The sequence below is a fragment of the Thamnophis elegans genome, chromosome 6 (assembly GCF_009769535.1).
Source record: "Thamnophis elegans isolate rThaEle1 chromosome 6, rThaEle1.pri, whole genome shotgun sequence".
Classification (NCBI taxonomy): Eukaryota; Metazoa; Chordata; class Lepidosauria; order Squamata; family Colubridae; genus Thamnophis; species Thamnophis elegans.
Window position 1 is genome coordinate 673,432 of NC_045546.1, and position 21,217 is coordinate 694,648.

Below are 21,217 nucleotides of genomic sequence, written 5' to 3' on the forward strand. Positions count from 1 at the left end.
CTCAGGGAGCACCAAAGGCTTTGTGGTTGTCCTCCTCCTCCTCCTCCTCTCAGAAAACCCACGCCCTTCTAGCCCTGATGATGTTCCCTAGTTGGGTCTTGAAATGCCTCCCAAGAAAGCAGCCCAGCTCAGAGAGCACCAAGGAGCCCACAGTTCAGCCCTGAGCTATAAATGTTCTCTTTCTCCTCCTTTAGGCCCACCGCCTTCTGCCAAAACAGAACCACAGTAGGGGGGGAGTGGGTTGAGTGTGAGGGGGAGGCCGGATTCTGCCAGGGAGATCTATTCCTTGCTTCGGCTTCCCAGGATAACCTCACAGGGCGTCTCTCTCTCTCCCTCCCTCCCTCCCAGGAAGAGCATTAAGAAGCTGGTTTTGAAGAACCTCAACAGCAGCAGCCTCTTCTCTCCTGGCGGTGCCGACCTGGATGACGTTGCCTCACCTTCCATCTATCCTGAGAACGGGGATCGGTACGTCTGCCCCCCACCCCATCTCTGCCCGGTCCCTGTATGTCAGGAGCAGAAGCCAGTTGTTAAAAAGAGCTCCAGCTGCAGTTTAGTCGTTTGCAGCTCTCCTAGCTGTGACGCTGGAAGTGCCGTCTCTTCCTTCCAGGCTGAGTGCTTCCTCTTCCCTGGGAAGGATTCCTTCCGTTGGCCTGGCTGCTGGGTGTCTTCCAACCCTACGTGGCCTGAAATCCAGCAGGTCCTGGAGAACCGGTAGCGGAAATTTTGAATAGTTCAGAGAACTGGCAAATGCCACCTCTGGCTGGCCCCCGACTGGGGAGGGAATGGAGATTTTGCAGCATCCTTCCCCTGCCACGCCCAGCAAGCCACGCCCACAGAACTAGGAGTAAAAAAAATTGAATTTCACCACTGCGTCTCATTCCCATCGCATCAGCCCGTCCCAGCCATCAGGATTCTGAGTGGTGGGATCCAGGAGAAGGGTCTTCTCTGCCATTGCCCCTGCCCTGTGGAATGTCCTCCTACACACATGAGGGAGGGAGGGAGGGAGGGAGGGAGGGAGGGAGATAGATAGATAGATAGATAGATAGATAGATAGATAGATAGATAGATAGATAGATAGATAGATGAGATAGGTTGGTAGATAGATAGATAGATAGATAGATAGATAGATAGATAGATAGATAGATAGATAGATAGATAGATAGATGAGATAGGTTGGTAGATATATAGGTAGATAAGATATAGATAAATAGGTAGGTAGGTAGGTAGGTAGGTTGGTAGATAGATAGAAGATAGATAGATAGATAGATAGATAGATAGATAGATAGATAGATGAGATAGATAGATGAGATAGATAGATGAGATAGGTTGGTAGATATATAGGGAGATAAGATATAGATAAATAGGTAGGTAGGTAGGTAGGTAGGTTGGTAGATAGAAGATAGATAGATAGATGATAGATAGATAGATAGATAGATAGATAGATAGATAGATAGATAGATGCTTAAGTGATAGATATGGAGAGGCAGAGAGATAAAGATGAATAAAAATGAGGAATCTGATGAAGAAAGATGGACCTGCCCCATTCATTCATTCCCCTGAACTCCTTCAAGGACCCTCAAAGCCTCCCTCCTGGTCTGCTTGGGCTTCAGCACGCTGGCTGAGTCCTGGTGAAGTGAAGAATGAAGACCCAGATTGTTGGGGCGAGATGCTGCCACCCTAAACCGCTTAGAGGGGGCTATAAAACACTGTGAAGCGCTGTATAAGTCTAAGTGCTGTTGTTGTATGGCTGGCTCTCTCAGGTGGTTTACCCCAATGAACCCCAATGCAAAAACCCCATAATGCCCTCCCCCCCCCCAGCCCGAATTAAATGAATGAATCAAGGAAAGAGATGCGGGTCTGAGCTCCTTAGGAGGAGGAATTTCAGGGAGAGTCCTAACAGATGCACACACCACTTACTCACCTAGGGAAGTGAAGCCACACCAGGGGTATCCAACCTTGGCAACTTTAAGACCTGTGGACTTCAGCTGCCCGAATTCTGGGCATTGGAGTCCACGGGTGTTAAAGTTGCCAAGGTTGAACGGCCCGGCTTACACTCTAGGTCTGCCCTCCTCCTGTCCACGGGGCCTTGTCCGAGACTGAAATCCCAGGCCAGCGAAATCCGTTCTCTTCCATGTGGGAGACGCCGCGAAGGAGCTTCCTTTGGGAACGGTGGTTTCCGCCTGCCGTCTTCCCTTTCTGTGACCGAGTCTCCTCTTCAGGTCGCTTAGTGAGAACCACAGACAGGACGAGGAGCAGGATGACGACAACTACGCCCGGGAAATGTCCAGGTTCTTAGCCAATGCCATTGCCAAGCCCCTCCCCCTGTCCCCGGAGAACGCCCCGCACAAGCATCACAACAACAGTGTGGACGACACTCTGGTGGCCCTGAATGTGCGGCCGGCGCTGCGGAACGGGCTGGAAAGCAGCCTGGAGGAAGCTTCCTACCACGAGGAGTCCCTGCAGGAGGAGCTGGACAAGGAGAGCGAAGAGCAGCTCCAGTGCACCCATCCGGCAGGTGAGGTCAGAGTCCTGGAAGGGCTCGGCTGGTTGACCCTTGGCTCTCTCAGATGGAGCATTCATTTATTATTTTGATTTTATCCTGCCTTTCTCTTTGTGTGAAGAATTCAAAGCAGCCTGGCATATTTAATACTTCCTCCTCCTCCTCTTATTTTCCTCACAACACTAACCCTGTGGGAGTGAGTTGGGCTGAGAGGATGATTGGTCCAAGGTCAACCACCAGCTTTCGTGCCTAAGACGGGACTAAACTCACCGTCTCCCGGGTTTCTGTCCTGGTGCCTTAACCCCTAGATCAGACGGGTGTTTATTGGGATAGACAGAATGGCTTTGTGGGAAGCAGCCATTGGCCTTGCCCACCCCTGTGTGACTCTTCCATTGTTTGGATGGTGCTCCAGAGAGCTGAGATGGGGTGCTAAAAGCTAAGCCAAGTTGCAGTTCGTGGCCCAAATTTCCGCAGGCATCAGGTGTCTTCCAAAAGGGGCAAAATCAACCGGGTGAAATTTCAGAGGTTCCTTAAAAAAAGAAAAAAGAAAGAAAGCATGCTCCGGATCACCCAGCTGTGGCTGTCAGAAGGCCAGTTTCCCATACTGGCCCCCAGTCAGTGAATTCCCCATTAGTCCTGGAAAATGCCCTTCTCCCAGGCCCCCTCCGTGCCCTCCCCCAAAACTGCAGCAGAATCTGGGTTGGCAGATCACTAGAGCAGAAGGCCTTGGAGCCAGAGACAGGCCTTAGAAGCAGCCAGGGCAAAACCTTTGGGTGCCGAAAATCCAGAAGATGCTTAACCCCCCCCCCCCCACACACACACACCAAAGAGAAACTTCCTTTACATATTTATTGCATATGATGATGAAGAAGGCGGGGCTTAGCAGTGAGAAGACGGACTTCCAGGCAGCTCCTGAGAGACCATCTAAACCGGGTCATTTGGACGATTCTTTTTGGATCTAAGCTGTCCCAGAGAGACAGTGAAAGGTAGAGGGAACTCCAGTGGTCCCAGAGATGGGCTCAGCTTTTGATGGCCTTATGACATGTAAAGATTTGAAAAATACAGTCCAGTGCTGTGTATAGGGCAGTGTTTCTCAACCTTGGGGACTTTAAGTCCTGTGGAGGTCAACTTCCAGAATTCCCCAGCCAGCATAGCTGGCTGGGGAATTCTGGGAGTTGACATCCACAGGACTTAAAGTCTCCAAGGTTGAGAAACACTGGTATAGGGAGACCTCAAACAATTGCCACCAACAGAGTAGAAGTAAAGCATTTTCAGAGCAGGGTGGGGGGAATAGTTCCTGTCGGGTGTTGCTGGATGCTGGCGTACACCCAAAATGTCGTGCCATGTCACCATTGGCAGGTGTGTCATATATGTTCTCCAGCTCTGCCTTACAGGCATGAAAATCACGTGTTTTGCTAATGTGCTCAGAGACTGCATTTCTGTCTGTGGTTTTGGGGGCCGGGACCCTCACTCAGATTTTGGTTTTTCCAGGAATTGTCTTGACCCGCATGGGCTACTACACCATTCCCTCCCTGGAGGAGCTGGCCAGGATGACCACCGACACGGGGGAGTGCATCGTGACCGACTTCACGGTGGGCCGTAAAGGTGAGTGGGCGGGAACTACTCCTGCCAGGGTGGTCCCTGTGGTCAGCTCAGGGCCGAGGTGGCGCAGTGGTTAGGGTGCAGCACTGCAGGCCACTTCAGCTGACTGTTACCTGCAGTTCAGCGGTTCTAATCTCATCGGCTCAAGGTTGACTCAGCCTTCCATCCTTCTGAGGTGGGTGAAATGAGGACCCAGACTGTGGGGGCGATATGCTGACTCTGTAAACCGCTTAGAGAGGGCTGAAAGCCCTATGAAGCGATATATAAGTCTAACTGCTATTGCTATTGCTACTTGCTCCTCTGGCCGAGATGCCTTCCGCCTTACCGACTCCTAAAGGATAGGGAGTCCTCGACTTACAACCGTTTCCTTAGTGACCGTTGGAAGTTACGAAAAGGCACTGAAAAATGACTTAATGGCCGCTTTTCACACTTAGGTCCGTTGCAGCACCCCCTGGTCATGTGATCAAAGTCCAGACGCTTGACATCGACTCATATTTATGACGGTCGCAGTGTCCCTCGGTCACAGGATCCCCTTTTTAAACTTTCTGACAAGCAAAGTCAATGGGGAAGCCAGGTTCACTGAACAAGGGCAGTGGTTCCCTTAACAACTGTGGCAAGAAAGTTTGTAAAATGGGGCAACATTCACTTCACAGCAGCGACATAAACTTTAGGCTCCATTGAGGGTTGTAGGTTGAGGACTACCTGTATTGAACTGTAGACCGTTTGCATTTCAAGGTTGAGGCAAGTTTTTCATAAACTCTCTATTCCTTTCTGGAATAAAATGATCCCTAGAATCATTCGAGGCAAAAATGGCACCCTTAAGAAATCCACAAGCCCTCAAGTTGTTTCCCTGGGCAGCCCCTTTTCAGTGCCCGAGTAGCCAGGGGTGTCCCCATTTACGTGCCAGGCGAAGGAGAATCATCTGTAAGGGTGAATAAATCTCCTAACTTTTATTCAAGCCTTTAAGCACAAATCCGGTCAACTGGTAGCACAAGTTGGCGCTCGAAAAGGGTCAGTGGGCTTCACGGGCGGAGGGAGGGCTGGGCTTTTGGATCTCTTGTGGCAACACAGCAATCCCAAACCGATGGCCCGTTTCACTCCGCCCGCCATCTCTGCCTCCTCTCCTCCCTCCTGCCCTTGGTGCCCATTGAGCGACTCCATTAGGCGGCCCAGGGTGGCCGATTAACCGCGGGGGCCTCCGTTCTCCTCAGGCTACGGCTCCATCTACTTTGAGGGCGAGGTCAACCTGACCAACCTGAACCTGGATGAGATCGTGCACGTCCGCAGGAAAGAGGTCATCGTCTACCCGGATGATGAATTGAAGCCCCCCATCGGGGAGGGCTTGAACAGGTGATGCCACGGGAGAGGGGGGGGGGCTCTTCAAATACCCACTTTGTCACATTTACATGCCGCCCGTCTCACCAGCAGGCGGCTCTAGGCGGCTCACGGCAAGATAAAAACGACAACATAAAACACGAAAATGATGTAATGTTAAAATGAACAGATAGTGAATGAAGGAAGCCTCAACTTAACAACGGTTCCTTTAGTGACCGTTCAAAGTTACGACAGCACTGGAAAAAGTAATCAATGACTGTTTAACCAATGGCACTTATGACCATTGCAGTATCCCCATGGTCCCATGATCAGAATTCAAACGTGACTCGTATTTATGACGGTTGCAGTGTCCTGGGGTCATGCAATTCCCTTTTGCGACCTTCCGCCAAGCAGAGTCAGTGGGGAAGCCGGACTCACTTTCAACAACCGTCTTACTCACTCAACAGCGCTTCGCTTAACAACGGTAGCAAGAAAGGTCGTACAGTGGGGCAAAGCTCACTTATGCTTAGTGTCGCACCTCTCCATTTAATAATTAGGAAAGAAAAACCATGAGACTCCATACGTGGAAAATCAAATGTACTTTTACTAAAGCTGACACTTAGCAACATAAATTTTGGGTCCGTTGTCAAAATGTGAAGATTAGCTACACAATGGAGGAGGTGGATGGAGGTCTTCCCTTGATCCACTAACCCCGCTGGAGATGCTAAGATGAGGCCCAAGGATCCCTCTCATTCTCGTCTTTGTCTTGACACCAGCTGGGAAAGGCTATTTTACCCCGCTCTTATGTCCTGTTCGGTGGCAGAGGCCGCACTGCTGCGTACACACACACACACAAACACACACACACACCCTTCTTAGATGTCCTCATTTCAGGCCTCCCAACTTCCTCTCTTGAGCAGGCGAGCCGAAGTCACCTTGGACGGAGTTTGGCCCACGGACAAAACCTCGCGTTGCTTGATCAAGAGCCCAGAACGGCTGACAGAAATGAACTACGAAGGCCGGCTGGAAGCCGTCTCTCGGAAGCAGGGAGCCCAGTTTAAGGAGTACCGCCCCGAAACTGGTTCGTGGGTATTCAAGGTAACCATCTCTTCTGACGGATAAAACCAGGAGTCCCCCTTCTTTTTCGAAATCGTACGGAACAGGTGGAAGAAGAGCTTCGGTCACATGGGAAAACGTGTATTTTGGGGCGCTTGAAGTGGTGTGTGTGTGTGTGAATAGATGGAGGGAAGAGGACTGTGGGGTCCTTGGGGCTCTCTGCCCTTGGTGGTTTCTTTGCAGACGTTTCAAGACCCAACTAGGTAACACCATCAGTGCTATTGTAATGGTAATGAAAGTGCTAATAAAAACACATTTGCTGTTATTCACTCTTCAGAGGGCGACAACAGGAATTGATGGGCAGGACTTTGTTTTCACACGAGAATAACCCGCTCTTGATCTTCTGATTTGTAAAACACACCTTTTTTCCCCTCCACCGTCCAGGTGGCCCACTTCTCCAAGTACGGCCTGCAAGACTCCGATGAGGAAGACGAGGACAACCTGGCCAAAGTGGAGGCTAAGAAGTTAAAAACGGCTCAGGTGCCCCTGCCGGGCCAGCTGATCGCTCAGCAAATGGCTGCGGCAGGGAAGTTGGCGCCTCCTTCCAAGGTAGGAGGGGGAAATAATAACTGTCCTCTTAAAATTCCCAGTTGAAATTTGGCTCCTGCACGAGCCGAGGTGGTGCAGTGGTTAAATGCAGCACTGCAGGCCACTTCAGCTGACTGTTATCTGCAGTTCGGCAGTTCTAATCTCACCGGCTCAAGGTCGACTCAGCCTTCCATCCTTCCGAGGTGGGTGAAATGAGGACCCGGATTGTTGTTGGGGGCAATATGCTGACTCTGTAAACCGCTTAGAGAGGGCTGAAAGCCCTAGGAAGCGGTATACAAGTCTAACTGCTATAATTGCTATGAAGCAAAGTATGCCAACGCAGGCAGGTTGGAAATGGGGTTCTCGGGGGGTGATCCTGTCACTCCCCCCCCCCCTTTGCACCCCAAAGGGCCTTTGCTGCGGTTGCTGCAGGGTGGGGGCAAGACTGGGAAATGGTCTGGCACCCCCAGCCTCTTCTGCAGAAGGTGCAGCACACACACACCCTTAGGATACCTGCCTCCCCTTTTCCCCACACTCTGCTCACCTGAAGAGGATCCTGAAATTCAGATGAAGTGAAGGTGGCTCTCGGACCTGCCCCCGTCCAATGAAACCCCATAGATAACAGAAGTAGAAATTAGGAGCTGGGAAAACATCATGTAAGCCATTGATCCAGACTGTTCACTGTTCAGAAAGCACTCGTGCGTGTTAAGTGAAAATGTACAAATAAACTATTTTTTTTAAAAAAAAGAGCTGCCCCAATCTGATCCCTTAGGACAGTGGTTCCCAAACTTGGCAACTTTAAGACTTGTGGACTTCAACTCCCAGAATTCTCCAGCCAGCTCTGGGAGTTGAAGTCCACAAGTCTTAAAGTTGCCAAGTTTGGGAACCACTGACTTAGGAAGGAAAAACTCTCCGTTTGGTTAAAGCAAAGGATTTCCCACCTTTTTGTGGCCATGCCCCACCCAAGCATCTTTAGAATCCTGATTGACACACACACATACACACCCGTGACATATAATTCTTTACTCAAAAAGTGAACTCTGCTGACACGGAGGGAGCCTAAAAGGCCATTAACCTGGTTTAAACAAAGTTCAAATGCTCCCCATTGAAAATCAAATTGCAAGGAATGTTACAATTTACCTATAGTTAGCTTAATAAAAGGGGAGTTAAAGTATAAGTGAAGGTACGATGCTAAAGTTACTTAGTTTATGTTAGTGTATGATTGTTAAATGTTTATACCCTGTATTTTGCTCTGGGAGGTTGGGGGGGGGGGAGGGAGGGTTGGAGGGGGTGCGGAGTTGGGGTGGAAGGGGAAACATTTGTAAAATCTATTAAAACTCTTTAATTAAAAAAAAAATCAAATTGCCCCCCTGTGGGAGCCACTGGGTTAAAGCAAAGGGTTCTTTTTACTAGGGACGTTGGTTGCAGGCAACTCCAGCCGGCTCTGAAATTTCCCACGCTCGCTAGATACAAAAATAAAAGTGTGGGTTTGCCCCCAGGGCACCCCTGTCCCCCGCCCCCCCGTGGTCAGTCCGATTCCAGCCAACTGGACCTGGCCAAGATGTTTTGAGACCATCCACCCACTGCTCCCCCACGGCTCAGAATACGCACATCCATAACGCGTTTTCTTTGGAGAGGGGGCGTCCAAATCCCATGTTTCATGGGTGTTCAAAGGAGGAGCGATAACACAGGTCACCTTCTCCCCTGGCTCCGGCAGAGCCCCGAGGCTGACCACCTGGGGAAGGGAGTCGAATTCGACAGCGACATGGCAGACATCACCCAAGAGCTGCTCCCTGACTCCATGGCGGAAGAGAACCTGGCGGAAGAACAGGAGCCGGTACCGGCCTCGACCCATATTGCGTCCTCCCTGGACATCAACCCTCACACGCTGCAGGTGAGTCCTCCGCCAGGTGCCCCAAACTCTACCTCCCAACGGCTGTGGGTTCCTGCCGAAAGCCCCTTTTGAAGTGGGCTTCCTCCACCCAGGAAGGGGGTTCGTCTCCCTTCTCGCTTTGGCTTTTATCCCGGAGAAGTCGGAATGCTTTATTTAAAATACCCACACCCGATCCCGCCTTCTAGGTTAAGCCAGCCCTCCGTTCAAGACTGACAATAAGGAAGAGGAACCCACAGGGTTAAAAGCAGGATGGGGTGGGATAAAGGGTTGGGCCAGAAGTCCTCCGAGGCCCCTCCCGGCTCTCAGGATGTACCTCCTGCGTCTCCTTTGCAGATCATGAAGGCTTCTTTGCTGGCAGACGAGGAGGAGCTGGACTGGATGGCGGATCCCCAGTTTGGCCAGCCAGCTGCAGAAATGGACCCTTCGCAAGAGATCTGCTCTCCGAGGCTCCCCATCTCCTCCTCTCGAGGGTGGAAAGGCCGCCCCCCAGGTACGGCCAGCAAAGCCAGGCTCCGAGCGCCCCGGAGCCCACAGTTCAATCCTGAGCCAGCAGTATTTCCCTCCAAGGGAGTGACGGGGGAAGGGACCGTAGGAGAAGCAGGATGCGCTGCTTACCTGTCCAGAGAAAATCCCAGAGGGGGGCTTGAACAAGCACCTTGTCGGTTGCAAGCTGGGAACCAGGCGGAGGCCGGGCAGCTCCCCTCCCAGAGCTACCACTGTTGGGCCTCTCAATCCGTGCCCAGCGCTGTGGGATTCAGCAGGGTGCCAGGAGGTGCCCCTGGGCACCAGCCCTTCCCATCAGGAGCCATACATAACCTAGATGAGGGCACTTTATAGGGGTGCCTCTGTGTGAGTCTGCCTGGGGGGGGAGGGGTTGGGGAAGTGGACCTTGTGGTGGGACCCCCAGTTAGAAGGCCTGGAGGTGTGAAGCGCCTGGCTAGAGGCCTTGAACAGCGGGACTGACCACCCGCAGAATCCCCCCCCCCCAAGGGAATGCGGTCTGTCTGTCTGGCGAGATTCTTGTAAACAGGCGAGCAGCAATAAAGCAGCAACTCTGCTCAGCTGGAGGGGCCTCCTTGGTTCCCTGGGGTCCGTTCGGAAGAGGCGGCTGCCAGGATCCGCTTCTGCTCCTTTCGGCTTCCTAAATGCCGGCTTTCCTCCTCCTCCCCGCTTGCAGGTTCCAGGCTGCTGCAGTCCAGACTCTCCACCGGCTCTTTCCTGCTCTCCAGCGCCACCCTCCAGGACCGCCGCAGCCCGAGGACTTCCTCCCTGGGCGGGGCTTTGGCCGTCCCGCCTTGGGCTGCTCTTTCCCCCTTGGCCTCCGCCTTCGTCCTGCCGCGCTCGGCTCCCGAAGCGCCCCTGAGAACCGTGGGGGTCCGCAGGCAGCCGGGCCTGGTGGCCCTGAAGAAGTCGGTCGCCTACGGGAAGGGGCGGCTGCTGAAGGACATGGCCCTCTTCGTGGGACGCTCCTTCCGGGTGGGCTGGGGGCCCAACTGGGTTCTGGCCCACAGCGGGGACCGCTTGAGCCCTCTGGACGAGCCGGAGGACCACGGGGAGACCACCGAGTACGGGTTCTTGCCGGCCCCCGTGGCACCAAAGCAGTACGTCATTGCTCTGTGATCCTGAGGGTGGGTCCTGTGGGAAAGGGCCTCCCCCCTGCCCCGAAGAGCCAGCAGGGACCCTCTGGGCTCTCCTCCATCTGGGTGGGGTATTTGGGCCGTTCCATTCTCTGCTGCAGGGGTCTCCAACCGCTGGGAACTTTACGCCTGGCGGACTTCAACTCCCAGAATTCCCCAGCCAGCTTCGCCTCTGCTGGGCCTTTGCGGGCAATTGAGGGGCTCGTGGGAAAGAGAAGGGGCCCATCCTCCTTTCCCCCGGGCTCTGCCCAGAGGGGGGGGTGCAAAGGGGGCCCTTGCAGCTCTCTCCACGCAGTCCTCCACTTAACAACAATGCGTTTAGTGACCGTTCCAAAAAAGACAAGTGAAAAAAGTGACTTATGACCATTTTTCACACTTAGCAGCCTCCCAAATTCAAAGGCAACTGCCTCCTATTTATGACGGTCGCAGCATCGCTGGGCTCAGCTGATCCCCTTTGGTGACCAGCAAAGTCAGTGGGGGAGCTGGATTTATTTAACAACTGGGTTACTCACTTAACAACAGCCATGATTCACTTAACAACTATGGAGGAAAGCTCATAAAATGGGACAAAACTCACACGACAGCTGCCTCACTTAGCGACTGACACGTTGGGCTGAGTTGTGGTCATAGGTCGAGGACTGCCTGTAGTAGGAGCAGCTCTGCAGAGGAGTGGAAGGCTCTGCCAGGGTAGGGTCCTGGGGAGACCCCACCCCCAAGGCCAGCCAGTCGGACTGTGGCCATTGCTGGGGGCTTCATTCCACTCGCAGGAGCTGAACAAACCCACAGAGAAGCCTCCGACCCTCACAGGCCCCGGCCTGATGCCCGGTGTTTTGGGGAGGGGGCTGGAGTGACCTGCACTGGTGCCCACACGCTCTTCTCAAGGGCCTGGTTTTTACTCCCCTGGGGGAAGCAGATTAAGAATGGTGTCTGTGTGTGAGGGAGAGAGAGAGAGAACTCCCAGTGGTGGGTAGTTCCAAGCAGCTTCGCTGAGCGTCTGCCTCTCTGCACAGGGTAGAGTTTGTCCATCAGCCCCCTATATTCTCTGCTGCAGCAAGGGAAGAACGTGGGGAGCCAGCCGTTGATCCCCCCACCCCCCGTCTTCCCTTCCCCAGGGTCTCCGAGTCCCCCTTCAAGGTCCACCTGGAGAAGCTGACCGTGGAGGGGAAGGCGACCGACCGCTTCTACCTCCCGCCATTGGAGATCAAGCTGAAGCACAGCACCGTCCACCTGGATGACCCCTGTCCCTTCCTGGCCCCCAACCCGGGCGTGGCAGCCATCCATGAATATGCCGCCTGGGCCTCGGAGGCCTCGGAAGGCGCAGAAGAAGAAGGAGGAGGAGGAGGTGAGGGGCTGGCAGAGGAGCAGTGGGAGGGCTCTGGGATGGCACCGGCGGCCAGGATCTTCCCCTCCCGGGAGCTGCGGAGGGGGAGTGGGAGGCAGCGAAGCCAAGGTGGACACAGGGCCTCCGTCCTGGCTTTGACCCAAGAAACAAGGGCCATCGGCCAAGGGGTCAGCACATGGGGAAGCCCCCTGCTCTTTCCCACAGAAGGTCAACAGGTCATCTTCCAGGTCCTGTAGAAGCCCCCCCCCCCCCGAGTCTTTCTGGCTCTGTTGAATGGAAGGGGGGGAGGGGGGCTGTGTGCACACGCACAACACTTGTGCAAATCAGGAGAACTTTCCTGACAGTGAGAACAATTAATCAGTGGAACAGAAGTTGCCCCAGAAGTTGTGAATGCCCCAACACTGGAAGTCTTTAAGAAGATGTTGGATAGCCATTTGTTTGATGTAGGGTTTCCTGCCTACGCAGGGGGTTGGACTAGGAGACCTCTAGGGTCTCTTCCAACTCTGCTGTTGTATTGTATTAAATGGCACTTCACCCGTCAGTCACACAACCTGGTTCCCAATGGGCCAGTACCAGACCAGGGTTTGGGGACCCCTGCTGTGGAATGGGAGGAAGGTGACTGTGATGGAGATCCCTCTTCCCTCTTGCTCAGGCGAAAGAGGCTGGAATGTTTTTTAAGCCCAGAGCACAATCGTCATGGGGCATTGGATGGCATGGTCTGATCTGCCTCCTTTGATGGGCCTGGCAAGGCTCCCTCTGAGCTGCGGCTGGATGTCACCCAGGCATCCAGGGCTGGAAACAGCGGTCTTCAAAAGGTCACTGGATGGAGGGTTGTAGGTCGAGGACTGCCTGCAAAACCTCCCTGAGGGAATGGAGCGTCTGCCGGGGTCCCCAGGGGTGCCAGTCTGACAGGCTGCCGCTCTCTCCGCAGGGGTGGTGAGGGCCTGGGGCCTGGTCTGGCGCTTGTGCGAGGCGCTCTGGGGCCGCCTCAAGGAGCTGGAGGGGCGCCTGGAGGAGCCCAGAGAGTACGGGCTGCTGCTGGAGCGCCGGAGGGCCTTCTCCCACTGGCTCTCCCGGACGGCGGACGAGCGGATCCAGGAGGAGGTCTCCCTCCGGCAGAACGACAGCCCCGCCGAGGCCGTCTTCAGCTACCTCACCGGGAAGCAGATCGGCAACGCCTGCCGCCTGGCTCAGCAGTCTGGTAAGACCCCCCACCCGCTTTGGCTTTGACGGGGGGGGGGGAAGGAGGGGGAATATGCAGTCAGCAAAGGGCTCCCAACTCCCAGCAGGACCCAGGAAGCCCCCCCCACCTCACGGCATTTTAAATGCCCCCCAGAGAAGCCTCAACTTTGGGGAGGGGAGGGGCAGCACTTTGGAGGTGGCTGATGGGATAGGGAACACCCCACCTCCTCCCTGGGCGCCCCCCGCTCCGTCCTGCTTACTTTAGTCTTAAGTGCTGTTGCTGTAGGCCAAGATGTCAACTGGCTCAGCGTTTTGTTACGCGCCAACCTGCTTGACAGAGTGGCATATAAATCTCCTAACTTGCAACTTCGTAAAATCCACGCGTGGAACGATCAAACGCCCGTCAATGGCAGAAGGCAGCTTTACTTGGACCAGCTGCCGTTCTGGGACGAGGCTTCCAACACCATCAACCCCCCACATCTGCCTACGGATCTCGGGATCCTTGGGAAGGACTCGATGGGCAGACAAAATGCCAAACCCAGTCTGAACATCTGGCAGGCTGTGCGATAAGCATTAAAATAAACGGAGATTAAATTAAAACCCAGAATACTACGGGTGGAGGTCTCCTTCCTGATCCCCCAGCCCCCTCCAAAGGAGGGCCGGCCCAGGCTCCAAGGCCCCTGTGGGTGGTGACCCAGAGGGAGGCGTTCTGTGGCTGATGGGCTCTGCACGAGGCCCCTCCTGCTGGCCCGGGTGGCGTTGGGGTGAGATGGTGCCTGGTGGGGGATTGCATTCAGCAGCCAGGCCCAGGGTCTCAGGGGATTCTGGTTCTCCCAAAGGGGCTTTTCGTCTTGCTTTTTTCCTTTGAAAACCGTTTTGCTTCCCATCAAGAAGCTTGAGAACTTCTCCGGAACCGAAGAAGCTTCTTGGATGGGAAGCGAAAGGTTTTCAAGGGGGGGGGGGGAAATAAGAAGAGCCCAGTTGCCTTTTAGACAGAAAGCCCCTTTGGGATGTCCAGGTAAAGGTAAGCCAGGCTCCCCGCCCCTCTTTCCTGGGCTCCGCCTGGCAGGACCTGTGGGGGTGGCCATCTCGGCTCCCCTGAGCCCCTTTGAAGTGCCGCCTCCTGGGCTGCCTCGGATGCCGATGAGGGCTCTTCCGTTGCAGGGGACCTCCGCCTGTCTCTGCTCCTCTCCCAGCTGGTGGGGAGCCAGGAGGTCCGGGAGCTGCTGGCCCTGCAGTTGGCCGACTGGCACCAGCTCCAAGCGGACGGCTTCATCCAGGACGAGCGGCTGCGCATTTTCTGCCTCCTGGCTGGCAAACCGGTGAGTGGCTGGGCGCCTGCTTCCTTCCCCGGCCGCTGGCGGCTGCTGTGGCTGCTGTGGCCGTCGTCCCTTTTTCAGCCCTTGGTCTCCCTGCTCCAGGTGTGGCAGTTATCCGAGAAGAGAACCATCAACGTCTGCTCCCAACTGGACTGGAAGCGCTCGCTCGGGGTCCACCTCTGGTACCTGCTGCCTTCCACGGCCCCCCTTTCCAAGGCCCTCAGCATGTACGAAGCCGCCTTCCAGGTAGGCAGCCGCTGGGGAGGCCCAGGAGGACAGAGCCCTGCCCAAATTGGGAGTCTGCCTTGGGAAGGGAGCGGTCACGGCCTTCCTCCGGCCCGGGAGGGTCTTTTGGGAGAGCTTCAGCCTCCAAAAGGGCTAGGCATCCCCATCATCCCCAGCCACTGGGAGTGGGATACATCCCCCCCCAGCCCCGCTTGCCACGCCCTGTTCCTCCCTGTGCTTGAATCCCTCCAAGATTCTGTGATCCTTTTCATTGTGCAACATCCAGGGTCCCTTGGGGAGGTTTTAAAGTGTGGTATATAGAGATTAGATAGATAGATAGATAGATAGATAGATAGATAGATAGATAGATAGATAGATAGATAGATAGATAGATAGATAGATAGATAGATAGATAGATAGATAGATAGATAGATAGATAGATAGATAGACAGATAGACAGACAGACAGACAGACAGACAGACAGATAGACAGACAGACAGACAGACAGACAGAGATATAGAGATAGATAGATAGATAGATAGATAGATAGATGATAGATAGATAGATAGATAGATAGATAGATAGATAGATAGATAGATAGATAGATGATAGATAGATAGATAGATAGATAGATGATAGATAGATAGATAGATAGATAGATAGATAGATAGATAGATAGATAGATAGATATGGATGGATGGATGAGAGAGAGAGAGAAATGAGAGAGAGAGAGAAACAAAGAGATGATGAGGGGGGAATAGAAAGGAGAGAGAAAAGGGGGGGGGAGAGAGAAAGATAATAGTATAACAGAGTCCAGAGAGTCTTCTAGTTCAACCCCCTCCTCAAACAGGAGGGAGAAAGAGGCAGAGAGAAAGGAGAGGTGGAGTGGAGAGACATTTTATAGAGCGGGGAGGAGAGAGACAGGTAGACAAATTTATACACACACACACCGCAGAGGGAGGGGAGGCACTTGTGTTTTCGTTAAACTCTGACCCAGAAATGTGGGTGCTCCTGATGGGGGAAAGTCTGTTGGCCAGAGTGGAGGGTTCCCTCAACAGGACGTGGGGCAAAGGAGGCTGGGGCTTCCCTATAGCTGGAGAAGGCCTGGCTGCAGCTCTGGTGAGGGGGGGGGTGCTTGATTGAAACCCCCTCCCCCCTCCCCCGGGAGAATCGGAGTGTCTCTGCCTGCGAAGACGCCTGTCCCCACTGGGCTCTGTGTTCCCAGGCCTCCCCAGATGGAGAGAGGTACGCCTGCCCCCCACTGCCTCCCTACCTAGAAGACTCCGGCTGCGTGGCGGAGAACGACAACGCACAACGGACGCTGCGAGACGTGTGTTTCCACCTGCTGAAGTTGTATAGTGACAGGTACCTCCTTTTGCCTTCTCCCCCGGGTCCTCGGGTGGACGGCCAGGAATCCTGGAGGTTTAGCCCAGCCCACCCTCCCCCTGAGGCCAGGGGCTGTGGCTCCCAGAATTCCCACCTCCCCAGAGGGGGTTTTGCTGGAAATGGGGCAGAGAAAGCAATGTGTGGGTCTCCTTATTTCCCCTCCCCCTTGGCTACCTTGGTTTCCTGTGGTCCTATTTGAATCCTAAAATAAATTCTATTTGTCTTTTTGACTAGTCCCTGCTGTGGTGGCTCAGGAATTCTGGGAGTTGAAGTCCACCCATCGTAAAGGGGGTGTGGTTGCCCTGCCCTAAGACAAGAATAAAACCCACCGTTTCTAATCTGGCGCTTTAAGCGCTCCCCCCTCCTCCCAAATCCAGCTCTCCTTAATTCCCACCCGGCTCCTCAGCTCAAGGGCCCAGTGAAGCTCTGCTCTTTGCAGGCTTCCATTCGCCACAAACAGCCGGGCTTCCGGTCTTTGAGGTCCCCCTGGGGCCCTCTGTGGAGCTGGGGGCTTTTCTTGCAGATGTCCCATGGGCCAAAGTAGGTGACAGCATCAGTGCTAGCCAAGCCCTCCTTATCGCTGAGGGTGTTACCTAGATTGGTCCTGAGACGTCTGCAGGCAAACCAGGCAGCTCAGAGGGCACCAGGGCCAGGCGTGTGCTCCCTTCTGGTCGCTCCCCCGGGAGGACCAGGCGGTGCTGGGCATGCGGGGGTTGACTCGGGCTTCCCTTGCAGGTGCTATGACTTGCATCAGCTGCTGGACCCCCGCAGCGTCACCGCAGACCCCCTGGACCACCGTCTCAGCTGGCACCTGTGGGAGGCGCTCCGGGCCCTGAATTACACCCACCTGTCGGAGCAGTGCCAGGGGGTGCTGAACGCCAGCTACGCCGCCCAGCTGGAGAGGGAGGGGCTGTGGGAGTGGGCCGTCTTCGTCCTGCTCCACACCCCCAATGCTCAGTGAGTGATCGGCCGCTCTGAATCTGCTTCCGCTCTGATTTCTCGGTCTGGGAGGGGCTTTCCTAGACAACAGGCAGTCCTTGAGTTACGACCACACTTGAGCCCAGAATTCCTGTTGCTAAGAAAGAATTGTGAGCTTGGGCTGATTTTCCCTGCAAGAGTTGCTAAGTTAGTTCCACGCTTGAGAAGTGAACGTGGCCTCCCCCCCCCCCTCCGTGGCTTTGCTGGAAGGTCGCAAAAGGGGCTCCTGTGAACCCGGAACACTGCAACCGTCATAAATGCAAATATTTATGGACCAGTTGCCAAGCCTCTGAATTTTGACCACATGACCATGGGGCTGCTGCAACGGTCGTGAGAGAGAGAGAGACACGGTCATGTCCATTTTTTTCAATGCTCCTGGACCATCAAATTGGACCCTTAAACGGATGATAATAAGCTGAGGACCATCTCTGGTTGAAAGGGTGAAGACTGCTCCACACTATTTTAATTCTGCTTTGAGGTTAGAACCTTTGAAATGATAAATATTCTGCACCAGAAACTCACTTTGAGACGGTGAGAAAGTCCTGAGCTGTCGGCTGTTGCTTTGCCAACCTTTCATTTCACCAACCTAGGTAACCACATCAGTGCCAGGAAGGAGTGAGGTTTATATTCTAGTGCAGTGTTTCTCAACCTTGGCCACTTGAAGATGTCCGGACTTTAACTCCCAGAATTCCCCAGCCAGCATTCGTTGGCTGGGGAATTCTGGGAGTTGAAGTCCGGACATCTTCAAGTGGCCAAGGTTGAGAAACACTGTTCTAGTGGTTGGGCTGTTTACCGTTGAGTTGTGGGTCACTTCTTTGATTGGGGTATCATTTACTGGGTGGCTGGTCCAAAGTGACCCTTGGGGTTCATCTCTGCTCACCAGGGGGCCGATGGCTGGTGGGGTCTCTCTTTGTTCCCTTTTGGGACGGTTGGGGGTCTCTCTTGTCTAGCGGGTAGAGGTTGTTTCTCTCTCTGTGCCTGCTGATGGCTCCTAGCATGTTTGGTCTAGGGAGACGGACGTCAGCGCAGCAGCCAAGTAAACCAGGCCCCCCAGGGGTGACCTGACCTAGTTTGGGGTCATGAAACATCTGCCATGAAACTACCCCCTCATTCCAACCCCGAGCTGCCCTCCTGGAGAAGGAGGTGCCCTTGGTGGACGGCTCTCCAACGCTCGAGCATCCTTGACCGACAGCCCTTCCGTTCCCTCCCCAGAACGCGGGAAAGAGCCGTGCGGGAGCTCCTAAACCGCCACTGCAAGCTGCTGGAGCTGCCCGAGTCCGGGGAGAAGGAGGCCTTCCTGACGCAGAAGCTGTGCGTGCCCCCGGAGTGGATCTACGAGGCGAAGGCCCTGTGGGCCCGGAGGGAGGGGGACAAGACCCGCGAGGCCCTCTACCTCTTCAAGGCCGGCCACTGGAACCAGTGCCACCAGCTGGTGGTCAGGCACTTGGCTTCTGGTAAGCACTCACCCCCCGCCAGTTGCTCTCCATGGGGCCGAAGCCCCCACTATAACGGGAGAGGCAGGCAGGCAGACCCCTGCCCATTCTTCCCTTCTCTCTCCCCTTCCCCGCAGACGCCATCATTAACGAGAATTACACCTACCTGAAGGGCCTCTTGGAAGACCTGGCCAGTCCCAAGCGCTGCAGCCTCATTCAGGGCTGGGACACGGCTGGGCTGGTTTTCTTGGACTATCTCCAAGTCATCGAGATGGTCAGCAGGATTCAGCAGGTAAGGACGTTGCCCCCCCCCCTCCAGGTGGGGCTCTTGACACACACACACACACACACACACACACACACACACGGAGCGTCCGATGGCTGCTGACTCCCCTCCCCTGGTTTGTTTCCAGCTGGACTGCACCGGCTACGAGCTGGAGGAGATCCACTCCAAAGTGATCTCCCTCTGCGGCAGGATAGAGCTGGTCCAGTGTCACAGTGCCAAGGACAGGCTGGCTCAGTCGGGTAAGGCCGCCTGGGGGTGGGGGCAGTGGGGGCAGTGCTTCTGCCATGGGACACGGGGTTCCCATGTGAAGCCACCAGGCAGAACCCAGCCCCAGGTGAGGACCTTCTGTGGAGGGGGGGGGGGCTTAAAATGCGGCTGAAGGGGCACCTTTTCCCCACTCGGGAGAGAAGCTGCTTGATGGACAGGGGTCCCCGCAGCTCCTCTCTCCCGAGGAGGCCGCCCAGGGCCCTGCACGGAGCATTGGAGGAGGGGAGCACACGGCAGCCGATTTGCTCCTTAAAAGGCCCCCATTTTACCACTAACCCCCCTCCCCCAATCTATAAAATGAAAACAAACATGGGGCTTCCCCCTCCCCCACCAAATGGGGATCCTCCTTGTGTGCTTGGCCTCCTGCAGCCTCCGGAGGGCCCCTCCCCTGGACCCCCCCTGAGTAAGGAACGCTTAGCACAGAGAAGCCCTGGGGGGGGGGGGGATCTTTATGCTAGACTAGATAATCTCGCACTAGAATTCACTTGGGGCTGGTTTTGGGGTTTTTTAATGTTTGAATTGATTGAGTTTTATAGCTTTCATATAATTGTGTCTTTTAATTTAGGGTGGGGATCTGCCCACCGCGGGTTGAAAGAAGGGTGACTAAATATTGTGGATGGATGGACAGAGAGAAAATAAATAAGAAATAGGTGATAGACAGGTGTGAGGGGGGGGGGGTCACATGTAGATATAGACCAGGCAGAAGATGGATGGATGGATGGATGGATGGATGGATGATGGGCAGACAGGCAGAGCCCTTCCCCCCTTCTGGCTGCCCTCCCTCCTCTTGGCCTCTAGGTCCTTCCTGCTCTCCCCACCTTCCCTCTCCTCCTGGGCAATGAGCCAGACTCCCGGGGTCTTCCGCAGAGGCTCCTGCCTGTGACCCGTCAGCAGGCGGGGAGTAGAAACCCCTGAGGCCTTCCCTGTCTCTGACCGGCTGCCCCGTCCTTTCTCTCCCCCCAGAAATGGCCAAGCGCAACGCAGACATCCTCCGTGTGGTGCTGAGCCTGCAGCACCCTCCGGACCCGGCCTCCGGCGCCACCCCCGACGTGCAGAGGGTCCCCCTGCGCCTACTGGCCCCCCACATCAGCCGGCTGCCCATGCCGGAAGACTACGCGCTGGAGGAGCTCCGCGGGCTGACCCAGTCCTACCTGCGGGAACTGATGGTGGTGGCCCAGTGACGAAGCCGCCCTGCCTGCGAGTGGGGGGTCCCCTTTGGACCCAGCGGGGGGTACAGGACGCAGCCTGCCTTCCTGCTTTTTTTTGGGGGGGGGGGAGCATAGCTACCGCCATCTAGCTTGCAAGGGAGGGAGGGGCGCAGGAAGCTAAAGGCCCGGCTCTGCGGTGGGACCCCCATGAGCCCCCTCCCCTCCCAGCCGCTTTGTGGTCTCAATAAACTCTGCTGCCGCAGAACCCCCGCAGTGGTGACCCCTCCCCTCTGGCCGGGCGTTTGGCAGGCCGAAGAAAAGGGCTCGCTCGAAGGGGGGAGGGGCTGCTAGGAATCATTGTGTGTGAATAGCGCCTGATTCGGCTGGGCTCCGCCTGGAGACTTGTTCAGGGAGGGGGGAGCGGGACGGCCCTGGAGGGAGGGGGCTCGGTGGCCATGAAGGCAGCGGGACCTTTTTATGATTGCCCCCTACCCATCGGCTGGCCCAAGCAGGGAAGCCGGGGTCCGGGGCCCTTGCTTTGGCTGGAGAGGCCCCCTTGGGAGACCCTCCCCCCCAGCAAGGTGGTCTCTCCCTCTTGAGGCAGTCAGAAGCCCCCCGTCCACTCTGTACCTTCACCAGGCGCCCAGGGGGCCGGCTTAACCCTTTGCGCAATCTCGGCCGGGGTCTTGCAGGGAGACGCACGGCGGGGGCTGCAGCTGGATCAGGGAGGGAGGGGGACGTGTGCATGTGTGCTGACTGTGTGTCTTGAGGGGAGGGGGTGCCAGAAAAGTCGTTAACGCATGAAGATTATGTAAAGGTTTTTATTAAAAGTATAAATAAATGATCCAAATTATTTTCTTGTCTGTTTTTCTGGAAATACTTTCTACAAAAAAATAAAATGTTTATAGCATTTTTCTGATTGTCTCTTTCTTTCTTCCTTCTGTATCTTCCATTGGCATTTGGGGGGGGGGGGCATTTTCAGGATCCCACTATAACCAAGCATTGCAATTCGCTTTCAGGTAAACAATTCAAGTACAAAATTGCAAAGGAAAAAGTGGGG

The 21,217-nt window shown here is 55.0% G+C and overlaps 1 protein-coding gene across 2 annotated transcripts in view; it reads left to right on the plus strand.

The window, feature by feature from the left end:
* The window catches only part of NUP98 (nucleoporin 98 and 96 precursor), a 39,514-nt gene extending 18,442 nt beyond the window's left edge, over window positions 1-21,072 (plus strand). The window contains exons 15-33 of one of the 2 annotated variants that reach the window (XM_032220172.1): window positions 349-465; window positions 2,220-2,515; window positions 3,992-4,105; window positions 5,314-5,452; window positions 6,337-6,514; window positions 6,917-7,081; window positions 8,778-8,954; window positions 9,288-9,444; window positions 10,132-10,555; window positions 11,704-11,933; window positions 12,865-13,134; window positions 14,280-14,437; window positions 14,537-14,680; window positions 15,885-16,024; window positions 16,781-17,002; window positions 18,236-18,477; window positions 18,594-18,748; window positions 18,870-18,981; window positions 19,973-21,072. In XM_032220172.1, coding sequence (XP_032076063.1) covers window positions 349-465; window positions 2,220-2,515; window positions 3,992-4,105; window positions 5,314-5,452; window positions 6,337-6,514; window positions 6,917-7,081; window positions 8,778-8,954; window positions 9,288-9,444; window positions 10,132-10,555; window positions 11,704-11,933; window positions 12,865-13,134; window positions 14,280-14,437; window positions 14,537-14,680; window positions 15,885-16,024; window positions 16,781-17,002; window positions 18,236-18,477; window positions 18,594-18,748; window positions 18,870-18,981; window positions 19,973-20,190 — 3,658 coding nt within the window. In that variant the 3' untranslated portion in view covers window positions 20,191-21,072. The remainder of the gene's footprint in view (window positions 1-348; window positions 466-2,219; window positions 2,516-3,991; window positions 4,106-5,313; window positions 5,453-6,336; window positions 6,515-6,916; window positions 7,082-8,777; window positions 8,955-9,287; window positions 9,445-10,131; window positions 10,556-11,703; window positions 11,934-12,864; window positions 13,135-14,279; window positions 14,438-14,536; window positions 14,681-15,884; window positions 16,025-16,780; window positions 17,003-18,235; window positions 18,478-18,593; window positions 18,749-18,869; window positions 18,982-19,972) is intronic. The other variant, XM_032220173.1, reaches the window with a different exon arrangement.
* Window positions 21,073-21,217: the final 145 nt, after the last annotated feature.